Source organism: Pistacia vera, unplaced genomic scaffold, assembly GCF_008641045.1.
Source record: "Pistacia vera cultivar Batoury unplaced genomic scaffold, PisVer_v2 Contig1004, whole genome shotgun sequence".
In the NCBI taxonomy this organism is placed as follows: domain Eukaryota; kingdom Viridiplantae; phylum Streptophyta; class Magnoliopsida; order Sapindales; family Anacardiaceae; genus Pistacia; species Pistacia vera.
In genome coordinates, this window is record NW_022195033.1 from 242,407 (window position 1) to 256,715 (window position 14,309).

The following is a 14,309-nucleotide window of genomic DNA, read 5'->3' on the forward strand; positions in this document are numbered from 1 at the left end:
GATGGTTTGCTTGTTGATTATGCTGGCGTAGACAAGCAAGGACATTTCACCGATGGTGTACTTCTACTCAGAATTGAACCTAACTAGGATGGTTGACCGTCTGTTGATGTTTGATTCATCCAGTCCCATGGCTTTCACTGCTTTAAGGAAGATGATGTTTGCCAAGGATCCCCTGTCTACAAATACTCCTTGACTAGGATGTTGGCGATTTGGAGGGAGATGACCAGAGCATCGTAATGATAGGAAGCTAAGGTGATTGGCTCATCATCTTCAAACTGAATGATCTGGTTGGTATGCGCTCGAGTGGTTGGATAGATGGACTAGACTTCTAGATGATGGCTGGCTCAAACGTAGCACTTGGTGGAGGAATAACTCACCCCACTGATTTCTGACACTCTAGAGATAATAGAGCAGAACTCTTTTGGTGTCGATTCCTATGGAGGGGGAGATGTTTCTTTCGAGCTTCTATGGCCAACTGTATTCTTCCCTTTATCTGTCAACAAGTCTCGAAGATGTCCTCTCTTAAATAGTGCTACAACTTCCAATCTTAGGGTGATGCAATTGACAGTGTTATGACCATGATCGCCGTGAAATTTGCACCACTTGGTCGTGTCCCTCTTTACATCAGGATTGAGCTTGACTGTCCACTTTATGGTAGGTCCCATCCCTCTCATGATTGCCACGACTTGAGCTGGCTCAACGTTGAGATTGTACTCTAGAATCTTGAATTGTTTTGATCCGGAAGGCCTATCTGTAGCTTTGGTCGGCTGGCGATCATACGATTTTTTGATTCAGCTTGGATTACGGGGAAGGAGTTGATAACGGGGCTCAAACGATCTGGACTCTGGCCTTCTTTCACTCTACCTTTGGTAATGTTCACATATCTAGCATGCCTCATTTGATTTGCCTCGTCTTCTTCCCATCTGATTTGGATCACTACTCTGGCTAGGGCGTCTTCCATTATGGTGCAACCAAGTTTTGTCAGGTCTTTGTATAGTTCTTCATCTAGGGCATCTTCCATTATGGTGCAACCAAGTTTTGTCAGTTCTTTGTATAGTTCTTCATCTAGGAGGAGCCCCTTTCTGAAAGCATCAACCACTATCTCTGGATTATAGGATAGGATGAAGATTTTTTCTTTATTGAATCTTGACATACTCTGTCAGCGGCTCCCCCCTCTTCTGGTAGAATCTATAAAGGTTGGCTGACAGCTTCTCTAGTTTCTTGCTATTGGCAAATTGTTTGGTGAGTTAGGCGAATTAGCTGATTGAGTTGTTTGGAAGGTTAGTGTACCATTGAAGGGCTGGTCCAGAGGGGCTAGAGTTGAAGCTTTTACACATGCAGGCTTCCCTCAACGTTTGGGGTAGAACATCCACTGCTTATATGAGGCTATGTGGTCATTCGGGTCAGTTGTGCCATTGTAAGCCGTCATGCTAGGGATGGTGAATTTGTGTGGCATCTCGGCTAGTGCAATTGCATCCACAATGGATGAATCAGCATAGCTGTAAGGTTGACTTTTTTTGGTTGGGATTGGCACTCCAGGTATATGCCTCATCATTACCTCTATGTCGGTTAACCTTTTGGCCAATATTTGCTCCATGGGCGAGGCGGAGGCCACCAATTCGGCTTGGTTGGCTTAGTTCGTCATATGACTCGTACTCAACATGTTTAGTTGTGTCAAGTCACGTAGGGTAGTTTGGCGAATCGTTCCATCGTGTGTCGCTTGGTAATTTGGATCTCCATTCATTCCCTCGAATTAGGTGGTTCCCACTGTGACTAATCGGGTGTTTCAACCTACATGGATGGTGAGAGAGGTTATTTGGGAGTCACTCGGTCCTTGTGGATGGATCGACTCGAGCGGGGTGGATTGAAGGTGAGGGAGCCCGCTTGACGCACGGGGATGAATCGAGCCAAGTGGGGTTTGGGTAGGAATGATTGATTGGAGATGAGGTGGGATGGCAAGGATGGGTGGCTCTTGTCGCGGTAGGCTTTCTGTTATTTGGATGTCATGATCTCGTGCCTAGAGTGGGTCGACCGAAAGTGGCTCTATTGGCAATCCTCGCTCAATTGGATTCAATGCTAAATCGTCCACTAACGTTGAAATAGAGTTGACGCGATCTAGTATCCGAGGCGGTCAATCTGTGATCTAGAGTCTGGAGAGGCTGCATGAATGGAACCGATGCGCGGAAGCGATTGGGTTGCACCTGACAACGTTAAAGCTCAAGGTCATAAAATTGACTCACCATTTCTTTCAAGGACTGGTTTTCGGCCCGGATGGAAGCGTTTTCGGTCCGAATGGCAGCGTTCTCAGCTTCCAGTATTGCCACCTTGTTTGAGTGCTGTTGCATAAGGGCAGTCAGAGCTTCTAGTCTGGCCTCGAGACCAGGATTGGTGTTATCTGAATTTTCAGCCATAAAGAGTTTCCTTGCGAAGCAAGGTTTGAAAGACGAATGATTGTCAAAGGCCCCACGGCAGGCGCCAAACTGTAGATGTAAAAAATCTACCGCTATAGAAATAGGGTCTGATCCCGTGAGGTTGAGGCCATGCACTAGCAATCCGTTGTACTTGCACATGCAAGAAAACAAGCGTGAAGCGAACGGAAAACACCGGGGTGGTGTTTGCCTTAAGCACTCTAACGCTCAAGTTAGCAAGGCTGAATAAGGCTAATTTAGTGAGGGTTAGGGAAAGAGAAGGTTACCAGAAGTCTAGTTGGAGACGACAACTATGGTTGTGATGCGAGGTTCTCAAGAGTGAGAATTACGGGGTTAGAAGGTGTAATGTCTCCTACCAGTGAGAGGGTTGGCCTCTGTTTAATAGCAACTGTAGGATCTTCGAGTCCTAATAGGACTGTGAGTCCTTTGGAGGTTGAGGTTTAGTGAATAGGAAGGCTTTTGATTCCCTTACCTTAGTAGGAGAGGGAGTCCTAGTTGGTATAAGATACAGATCTTAGACGAGTTAGGATAGTAATGGATCTCTTTGATAGAATCTGACTAGTACCGAAATAATAAGTAGGCAACCTTAGGGTCTAAGTAAACCATAGGTCCAATAGGTGATCTTGGATCAAAGGGCCTAAGCCCATACAAGTTGATGATGAGGCCTAAACGAATCAGGGTCTTTGCTGATTGGGCACAAGCAGTGAGCAACAGGGTAGGTGTGCTAACCTAATATGCAAACTCTGTTGCGAGCCCAATCGGAATTAGGCCATGACTCTAAGCTTTGTTGAAGGTGTCTTTGTCTTTGGGCCTATTTGGGCAGAGGACATTTTTTGGCCCTAACACTTTCCCCAATAATAAAAATTATTAATATGTTCCTCAATAGCAAAACTAAGGGTTGGTATAGATCTTGCTTTCTCCAATAATAAAAATTATTAAATATGTCCCTCAAAAGCAAAACTAAGAGTTGGTATAGATCTTACTTTACCAATGAACAACTTGTAGTTATTAAATCATATCTTGGTTGCATAAAAGTGAAAGAACTTCTTGTCTACCTAAAAAATAAATAAAAATAGATAAAGATGATGCGCTCACAGTTTCACAACTAGAGCAAAACTAAGAGTTGCTATAATTTATCCTTATAATTTAACTACTCCATTATTGTCATATATAAAATATGTATACTTCAAATTCTATATATATTTTATGTATTTTCACAAGATCTTATCGTTGAGATCCTCCAATCAGTTTGATTCTCAGGCTGCACTAATCATTGCAATTTGATTATATTAAAGTTGTTAATTAATTAATTGACTGCGTGGGGGTTAGCATGCAACAACCGGATTTTGATCATAAAATTATTTAATTAATTAACTTAGCAATTATATTAATTCCGACCATATTGTTAGACCAAACCAAACCTTAATTTTATAATCAACTGAAAGAGATAGGATGACTATGACTGAATTCATTTAAGTCTTACTATATAAGAAAGAAGCTTTAAATTTTCCTTTTACCTTTTCTTTACACATATTTAATTAATTATACATAGATAACACCGCCTTATATATATGCATATAATAATTAATTAAGGTTAATTATGATGATCTTCATCCTCTGATTTGAAAGCTTGAAGCTCTTCCTGGACATGGAAAATTATCATCGCTTAATGATATCTCAAAGTGGGTTGTAATTCTGTCGAATCTCTCCGACATGAAGAAGCTTTGAATACCTTTTAACGTTCGTAAAATCTCAACTTCTGCAGAAAATACAGCCTTCACTGGTCGGTGATCGGACAATTTTGTTTCTCCTCTAGCATATAGATGTTGCTTTAATCTCCTTCCATTCCAAATTATTCGATCACACCTGAAGTATACATTAAACAAAACAACGTAATTTCATGATAATTTTAATTTATTCTTTCCAGAGTTTTCTTAACATGTGCCCTTAACTTTAAGGGGACACTTTAAGACAATTCTTTTCAAATAATTAATTGAATTTTCAGAAGATAAATTACCATGCAGGTGCACGCCATTTTTTGCCTTTTTTGCCTTGAACACATCCGTAGTATACATCAGAATTTGGATAGTATTTATAAGTGGGAGCGAATTTGATTGCTCCTTCATTCCAACTTTGGAGTATTTGTCCATTCATCAGCTCCATCCTTAGCTATATTAATATTACAACACAATTTCAAAGCCAAATTCAGAAAAAAAAAAAAAGGCAATTAAACGTAAAGCTAATTAATTTGTCCTTCGAATAATTAATTAATTTAGTTTACCTGATCATTTTCTAGCAGTGGATTCCATTCTCTTCTTTCCACCAATAATCGAGTTGTTTCTTCCGGTAGGGAAATTCTATAATTTAAATCCCCAAGCAAAATTACCTGACTGTATGTATGACCAATTAAGCAATTAGCTGATATCACCAAGCTACTTTTATCTTCAAAAAAAACTTATTAGAATAACCAGGAGACAAATTTCCTACCAGTTAAAGGCTTAAACAAACTTATAATAATAACAAAAGATGGTTTACAAGTAGTTTAGAGCTCAAAGTTAATTTTTAACGTGTTGATTAAGAAGTCAGCCTGATTTAACAACTTAATTATTATATTAAAAAAAAAAAAAAAACTATTTACTATTCATGAAAATGATTCTATTTTGTTGGTTTATCTACCAAGTGAGGCCCCACCATGTAAAATAAAGCAACTAGCCAAATATGAAAAAGAATCGTTTTTATATATTTGGTTATATTTGGCTAGTTACCAAGTTTGATATAAGAAATAATAGCTTAATTAATTAGAAGGTCTTAATTAGTTAATTATATATTCATGTTTTGTTTTCAAGATTTGCTGTTAAGCAAACTTTTGTGACATAGTTTAAACAATATAGCGGCAAATTAACATTAATAATTGCATGGTTATGAATTAATGATTTAGATTGTTTCATCATGGACAAATTAAATGAAAAGTACATACTCATGATCTAGAATATTTTGCGGCAGATTAAGTGAACGACCTCCATTAGGGAAGCTTGTTCGAGATAATATTTCAGCAACATCGGAGTTTCTGTATTTCTCATCTCCTTCTCTTCCCCCTGAAGCTAAATGACTGCACACAAAGCAGAAGCTTGTTTCGTGCAACTGAAATCTAACCGACACCGAACCCTGCAAACAAAAATTATAGATGAAATAAATATGAAAAATTTGATATCATCATGGAACCGTGGTATATTTCAATGAAATTAAGAAGAATCTATAAGATCGGAAAGGTTTTGACCATATTATTGCATTCTCAAAATGAGATGACACCGCTAAACAAAAGGTAATATATTTTATTCCGAGAAATAAACAAAACAGATATGTATATAACTTGTTACTGTAGATCAACATAAATTACTGGTCAGAATTCTCAGTGGCGAGATTTTTTTTCGCCTTCTTGGGTGTCTGCTTACCGTTTTGTGTGCTTCTTATATCCTAAATTCTGAGTGGTATTGTCTTGTTTCACAACATATCTCAAGATTTTTCAATGTTTGTGTTAGTTTAGATGATAAGAGAATCAAAAGTCATACCAAAATTTCGGTGACAATGAATTTAAAAGATTTACCTTATTTCCTAGGTAGCCCATGATGCCACAGCCAACACAAGAGACGCTTGGATGGCGGACGTATGGACGAAGATCGCTTCGAATCCAGACCGATATACATATTCCGACCATCTGCTTGCTCATTATACACAGGAATTCCTCATGAGGAATGTTGTTTTCATTTGATTTTCCTTCGTGGATCGGTGACAGACTTTGCACTTCTTCAAGTTTGTCATTTTGGATTTTGTCCCGGGAATGTGATTTCCTGTTTAGTGCTTTTCTAATCAAGGAATTCCATTTCTTAAACATCTTATTATTCTCAGGTCCTAGAACATTCAATGCTCGTAGAGGCACAAGTTCCTGAAACCTGTAAAGAATAAATAACAATAAGCATGTTGTTAGCTTTTATTTTTGTAATAATTTTTCATTGTTAAAATTGTGTTTTAATTACCCCATAACATAAATGTCACAGGAGTTGTTTCGAGTATCAAGCCAATCCTCCATATCCAAATCTTCATGCGGTGCAACCCCACCAACGTTCCATGTATTAACAAAAACTCTTCACAATATAGAAAAAGGATAAAACAAATTAAGACGAATACTATTCAAGAATGACTCTAACAAAATTAAGCAAACTTTAATTGTTTCTTACTTGAAGTTTTGTGTTTCCTTATGATGATTGAAGATAGTCTCGCTCAAAGAGGGTTGGTGATCCAAGCTCGGCATTTCTAGCAAGGTTTCTGTATAGATGGGTAAATCCGCAACAAAGTTGTTGCTTCCAAATCTCTTTCTGAGAATTTTATTCCCAACTAATCTAGGCCACATGGACATGGAGTTAAAATATGATCAAACACACAAAAGCTTTTAGTATTTATGAAAATACAGCTGGGAAATTGAATGGTGTATTGTGTCAAGGAGAGTGTTTAATTACTTCTTCTCGTTTGAGAGCAGAAAGGGATGACTAGAGAAAGCCAAAACGGATAAAAAGAAATGGAAGGTGTAAAGATCATGCTGAGGAATAAGAGAGAGACCTGTGCAAGTTGGGAAGAAAGAAGGTATATATTTAAGAGTGACGTAGAAGATGATCGATTACTAGGACTTGATTTCATTAACAAATTTTATGGTTGTGATGATAAAAAGAGAAAGAGAGAGCAGAAAACATTGGTCTTTTGCATGCTTAAACTTTTTCTGTTTGTTGGATTGATAGAAAGATATGTTCTATAAATTTGTTTATCTATGGTGCTCCGACACAAGTGGGGTGGCTCCAGTTTCATTTGTTTATTGGCAATTTGCCATGCATATATTGTCCTATCAACATGAAACCATGCTCTAGCTGATGAATACATGCGTCATAATTTTAGCCACCATTTCAATTAATCCTCTATTTTAATAAAGAGATTGATTCTATAACAAATTGATAATCGTTGCTGTTGATATATAACCAATGTTTTAAAACCTGGTCCGACTTGGCTCTATCGGTTTGATCATTTGGATCGTGAATCGAGGCCTTCGCCAGTCCAGTCGCTCATTAAATTTGGCTATATCTTGGATTGACTCACGGTTGAACCAACAGAATAGTAACAAACCACCGGTTCAACCAACTCGGAGCCAAAACCGGGTCACTAAAAGTGAAAACTTGTAAAAAAAATTAGACCGACTCTTCACTCTTCATTCTTCGATCTGCAATCTTCATTCTTCCATCTGCAGTCTTCGATCGACAAGAATTTGGTCTTCGATGGTAAGAAAATGGTCGGGAAAATGTTACAATCAATCCACAACAATCACACACTCCAAATATGTAGGTAATTTCATCCAACAACTTCGAAAAAAAAAAAAAAAAAAAAAAATGTTACAATCAATCCACAACAATCACACACTCCAAATATGTAGGTAATTTCATCCAACAACTTCGAAAAAAAAAAAAAAAAAACTCCAGACAACCTGCAAATCGTGAAAACCCTAGGGTGGTTAGCGACGGTGATTGGGGAGTGATCTCGGCAGGGGGTGTTAGGGGTTTTGTAGAGAAGAGACCGATGATGCTGGGGGTGGCGATAGGTAGGATTTTGGGTGACGAGATCGGTTGGAATCCGGCCTGAAGAGGGGGGCATAGCACGAAACACAAAGGCATATGGTAGTCAACTGTTTTGAAGAAGATGATGGTTTGGTGGTGGTGGGGAAGGGCTTGGGAGGTGGGAGGAGGTGCATCGGTCTTCTCCGAGTGCACAAACAAGAAGAGCGATGATGTGGAGGAGGGAGCGACTATCTTCGTTTCTTAAATATAGAGATTTAGAGAGCTAAATAGAGAGAAAAGAGCTTACCTTGAAGTGATAAAAAATTAAAAAAGGATTTAAAAATCACAGGGGTGTGTCTGTTGTATTTCAATCTTGTAGAGACCGATGAGTAATTTCTCAAGGGTGTGTTTGCTGAATTTCAAACCTGCTGGATATACTTCTCCAGTCCGACCGCCCAGCCCAACCAATTGGACTGGCTAACCTGGGAACCAGCCACTTGATCGGGTCAAGGGGCGAACTAGGTTTAAAAAAATTATGTATAACCATGATTTATTATTTTATTTATTCATATTTTAATTATCTAGCAAGTCTTTTATTAGATGAATTTTAAATCAATTTTTTTCTTACTTTTGGGTCAAAATGTTTAGGATTAAACTGTTAGGGCATAAATGCACATAAAAAGTAACATACAAATTGATTGTAATTGTGAAGGGCTTGAGAAACGAAAAATTCTGAAATTATATCTAGGGTCTAAATTTAAGTTGAGGCTTTAGAGAGCTTATTGAGGGATCAAGATTCTCTCATGATCTAACCGTTCAAAGGCTTATGATTGGTAATTATAGAATAAGAATATACTAGACAAAATAAATATAAATCATAAATAAATAAAAATGAATATGTGTTATGAGATATTTAAAAGTTTAGATGAACTCATATCAGGAGAGGATCCTAATCCCTTATTGAGTTACCTAATATATATGTAATGTTGAAGCAGTTCTCTTATTAGATAAAAGTTCAATTGAGAGAATCTTTAATCTGGGTCTTAGTTGCTATAGAAAAGTCTAGAGGGAATATTTTTTTTTTTTTTTTAAATTAAAATTTTCCAAAGTCTATCTTTTCCCAAAAAAGATAAAATATTCTTTACATACAATTATTTCATTCATGCCATGCGATGCCATCAAAACAATTTATATATGTCTTTTAACATGTCGTTTTGTTTTCACAACAGAGAGGCTTTTGGCTTTCTCGACCAACTTGTCTCCATGAACTCTAACAATAACAAATTAACTAATTTATAATGTTAAATTTAGTTAATGTTGGGAGAGTAAGTAGTTGGTTAACTCACTTTAGCGTATGATTACCCATTTTAAGTGCAGCGGAAGCATTACCAATTTGATTAAGACATTTCCAATTTAATCATATCAAACCCAAGTACGGAAAAATAAAGAACACAGCCATATACATGGTCCGGCTAAAATCCACTTTTAGTCTACATCCATGAGACCTTGTCCAGATCGAAGTAATCCACTAAGTTGAAAACACATTACAAGATATAGTTCAAAGTTGATCTAAGAAACAGTAAAAAGAACTCCCTATTCAACTTTACACTTAGCACCACCCTCTAAATATTTAATATATAGCAACTCCTTGGACCTTTTTCATACCTGGAACACACCCGAGAACAGCTTGTGAACCACCAAGCTTCAAGCACTGATGCCACGCACCAGAATAAGCAAAGGAATCACGTTCCAAGAGCCATCAAGTCAATGAATGATATGGTGAGGTTTTGGCACAAAATGGAAATGAACCTTTGAACCTTAAAAGAAATAATACTATAAGAAATTTCAAAGTACAATGAAATAAAAGATCAAAAATTTATATTCAAGGATGCAAGATGAGATGATATATAGTGTAGGGTTTCTTGCTCAACACATATGTGCCACGTCAGCCAATAAGGGGCTGACCCATGTTCGTCCAAATGAGGAAAGTATTCCTTCTTTTGGTTTGGACCACAAAACAAACTGGGAAAGATAACTTTATTCCCTAGGACCACTCAAGGATAATATGACACATGTAAAAAGTCCTCCAAAAGTTAGAGACAATGATAAACAATATCTTTTTCACTTTATCAGACATGCAACTCGTGTTGGGTTGCAAATATTTGAAGCGAGAGTGTAAGCACAAACTGTTGTGCACACACACTCGAAACGAACCAAGCCAAGACACATGTTTGGCAACCAGTGTGCATGCAGAACTGATGTGCACAGACATGACAAAGGAAACAAGCCAAATCATAAGATTAGCAACCACTATGCACACATAACTGTTGTGCACACATAACTCATAAGTTTGAAAAATATGAATATTCCACATTCTCCTCCTTTGTCAAACTTATGAAGAATGAACATAATAAAAGATATCAAGTGCAAACCTATTTCAATCAACCAATCAAACCTGCAGATTTGCAAGAAACAAACACATAAACAAAAAGAACCAAAAGCAACACAAGTATGAACACAAGGTTAGCCAATGAAACATCAAGGTAAAATAACTAAAAGGTTCTACAGAAACAAAACAAAAACAGTAGAGAAAAAAAAAAACTAACTCCCTCATGGAGAGATAATATCAAAACAGTTCACAGTTTAGCAATAAACAAAACAGAAAAAAAAAAAGTTTTAAAATTCACTCCCCATAATGCCTACTCCCTCTCTTTGTTCATAAGTCTTGAAGACTTTCGAGAGGGTACTTATGTACGATTAGCTTTCCTCTTGACTCTTCTCTTGGGAGGAGTAGTGATGGTGATATGAGTATCCTTCACTTTAACATTTGGGGTAGAATCAGATGCGGTTTTAGCAACTTCATGACAAGATTCATCTTGGACAGAAGAGGTTTTCTCTCTGACAGGCGGAGGAGGAACATCTTTAGTGCACACACGGGAGGCATCCTCTTCTTCAGAGTGTTGTACCTGTTCATGATCAGTTGCATCTTTAGGTTGATCTTCATCTTCCTGAGCAGCTTCTTTTTCTTGAATTACAGTAGCATGATCTTCAGCAGAAACTGTAGGAACAAAAGTCTCAGCAAGGGTAACATGGACAATAAGAGCAATAGGAGAAACCTTCTTTTGAGCAACAGCAGGTTCAGTTTGAACTAGAGAAGCATGTTTCTTCTTCTTCTTCATATCAGACTCCATTTTGTCCATCCGAGCATTGAAGGATAGATGAATCTCCTTCACATATTGGAGAACATTCTCCATGGAAGTCTCCAAGTCCTGCATAGCAACAAAAAGCTTGGACTACCAAGTGTTAGTCCTTGTGTGTTCACCTGGAGAGGTGGAAGGAATGTTCCCTGATGGTTGTCGAAAAGATTTCTTGGCGACAGTCTTTATTTCAGCAAGGGCTCCACTTCATAAAATTTTCATTTGTAGGTGGAAATGATCTTGTAAATGAGAGAAGGAAAGGGTAAAATTTGGAGAGAATATGTGGATTGTGCAACCACCCTAACACTTGTGAAAATCAATACATCTAAGTTTTTTTTTCTTCCTTTGTGCAATCCCATATAGAAGTTGTGCTCTTTCTGGTCTAATACTGGAATTGTGCATTGAGCGAGACCAATTTGTAAGTGAGATCTTAAACAACAGGCGGTAAAAGGGTGTGAGTGCACTAGGCTAAAAAACTCCACTTCTTGGCCATATAGCAATTGAACCACCAGTTATAACCTTAACAATTTGGTCTAATTCCAAACCGGTCAAATCAAAAATTTTCTTAACCTTTTCAAACATAATGCATCCCTAACAATCTCTTCATTGAAAAGAACTCAATGACCTTTAACATAAACTCTGTCATCATGCACGTTAGAGTTCGGTTCAGCATCATCAAGGCCAAAATTGGCGTAAAACCCTTGAACAAGAGTTTGTATGGGTGCAGTCAGACCCGAGACAATATTAAGCCATTTCCATTTCTTTATCATGGCATGAAACTCATCAAAATCATCTAATCTAACATTTGCCTCACTCATAATTGTCTTTTTGACTATATGGCTCTTAAACCTAACCTCAGCAATAGGCAAAACAAAAGGAGAGATTTTACCAGTTGAAGCCTTTACCATGATTGCCTTCCCTTTCTTCTTTGCCATCTCTGCCAGAGTCAACGGCTTTGATGGACCAGTTTTTGCAGGAGCAGCCTTGCGAGATTTGAGAGTGGCAATAGGAATGTTGTCTAAGACGCTGAAGGGGATTTTTCTGGTGACTTTTCATGTGAGGTTGGGGCAGACTCATCGGGTGAGCGCACGGAGTCCCGATGATCACTAGAAACATGGGAAAAGATAGGTGAGGATGAGCGGCTAGTTTCTTCCTTGTAGGATTCCTTTAAAGTGGAGGAATCAGACTTCAGTGGGGTTTGCTCTTTCGTTGGCTTTTTCTTGAGGCGGTTGGATTTCTTCAAGTCTTGAAAACCCTTTTTGAGTGATTCCTCCATGGCTTTTCTCTTCGGGTTTTCAATTACTTTCTTTGTTGAATCCATGACAGAAAAACAAAACAAAAAATCAGAGAGGATTGGAGAGCAAATCGTGAAGAACAAAGAAAACAAGCGATGCAATAGGGTTTAGAAAATGAAGACTAACGTGAAAAAGATTAGAGCAAACATTTATGGCAGGCGGTGATTTTGAAGCCCTAAAGAGAGTTATACCAAAAATAGAACTTTATCCTTAGTGAGTGTACACAGGCAATCGTGTGAGCACATAGCATCCCAAAAGAACATCAGAAATTTTCAGAAGACGTGATTTTATTGAACAATTTTAAGAGCATGAAAAAAGTTTAAATGATGAAATGCTTCGTATGAATTTTGGAGGTCAAGACAGTCAATCTGTGCAAAACATCTAAATAGATTAGATTTTCAATCTTAAAAGACACAATTTCTCATAAGGAAGTTGTCAACTTAATGCAATCAAGCCAACACTTCCTCAATCACACACAAGAGAAATAAAGTCACATAAGCTTGTCTAAGTGTGTGATAGTGTCCTTAAGGGGGTTAAATGACACATTGGTCAATTAATATTTTGCAAGAGAAACTCCCCCTTCCCTCATGCCCTACTATATTTTGCATTTTTCTTTTTCAGCATATAAAATAAGGATTTTTCTTTTCATTTTGATCAAAGGGCAAATAACTCTTTAAAACATAACCAAAATGTAGCTTTCACACTTGCAAGAAGGCAGTCCTCTTAATGGTAGATTTTCTAAGACATAGGGGTCTTTACAAATCAGAAAATTACTCAAAATAACTTTCACACTTCAAGCAAGGTAGCTCTTTCACAATGGTGACAAGAATGGACAAACAACTCATGATGAGATAAGGTCATGTTATAGAGAGAGTCTTAGTGTACACAACATACCAGAGTTAGCACACAGATAAGAAACAACAAGTGACAATTAGAGTGCTAGCACAGATCAAAGGACTTGACAAACAAAAATAAAAGTAGCATTTTCATGCTTTATTCATCAATTGAAATGAAAAAACTATTCAAGTTGAAGTATTCCAATGGACTTCCTCAAGAAAGCAAAAGTGTCATAGTCAAGTGCTTTTGTAAATAAATCAGCCAATTGGGATTTTGTGTTCACATGAGCAAGTGCAATGATGTTCTCCTCAACTAACTCTCTAATGAAGTGATGTCTTATGTCAATATGCTTAGTCCTAGAATGCTGGACTGGATTCTTAGAGATGTTAATGACTCGTGTTATCACAAAAGATAGTCACACAATCTTGATCAACACCATAATCATTTAACATTAGCTTTAACCATAAAATTTGAGTGCAACAACTCCCTGCAACAATGTACTCAGCCTCGGCAGTGGATAGGGAGATTGCATTTTGCTTCTTGCTGTACCAGGTGACATGTTTCCAAGATAGAAACATCCACAACTTCCTGCCTAATCCACATCACTATATCCAACCAAACAATTGTTAAAATCAAATGAGTACCAAAGACCAAAGTCACACGTACCTGAAACATATCTCATGATTCTTTTCACTACATTCAGGTGTAACTCATAAAGATTAGCTTCAAATCTAGCACAAACACCAACACTAAAACAAATATTAGGCCTGCTTGTTGTTAAGTAAAGAAGGCTTTCTATCATGCTTCGGTACATCTTATTGTCAACCTTTTTACCATGTTCATCTTTAAACAGCTTAAGGGTAGCACTCATAGGGGTTCTAGCATGCTTTGCGTTCTCTAGACAAAATCTTTTCAACATGTTTCTAGCATACTTTGATTGGGAAACAAACATGTCAT

General features: G+C 37.6%; 1 protein-coding gene across 1 annotated transcript; it reads right to left on the reverse strand.

Moving 5' to 3' along the window:
* Positions 1 to 3,934: 3,934 nt before the first annotated feature.
* Positions 3,935 to 7,115, reverse strand: LOC116140544 (type IV inositol polyphosphate 5-phosphatase 9-like). The gene is made up of 7 exons (XM_031426193.1): positions 6,665 to 7,115; positions 6,464 to 6,571; positions 6,034 to 6,379; positions 5,407 to 5,594; positions 4,711 to 4,819; positions 4,447 to 4,598; positions 3,935 to 4,295 (listed from the first exon to the last, which is right to left on the reverse strand). The coding sequence occupies exons 1-7, from the start codon at positions 6,841 to 6,843 to the stop codon at positions 4,040 to 4,042; spliced, it is 1,338 nt and encodes a 445-aa protein (XP_031282053.1). The 5' UTR covers positions 6,844 to 7,115; the 3' UTR covers positions 3,935 to 4,039.
* Positions 7,116 to 14,309: the final 7,194 nt, after the last annotated feature.

Bases quoted from the DNA above. Each gene is read 5' to 3' on its own strand.
- LOC116140544 (XM_031426193.1), bottom strand. From the start codon at position 6,843: ATGTCCATGTGGCCTAGATTAGTTGGGAATAAAATTCTCAGAAAGAGA. The intron at 6,572-6,664 runs GTAAGAAACAAT...TATATTGTGAAG, and splicing joins AAGGAAACACAAAACTTCAA to AGTTTTTGTTAATACATGGA. The intron at 4,599-4,710 runs GTAAACTAAATT...ATATTAATATAG, and splicing joins CACTGCTAGAAAATGATCAG to CTAAGGATGGAGCTGATGAA.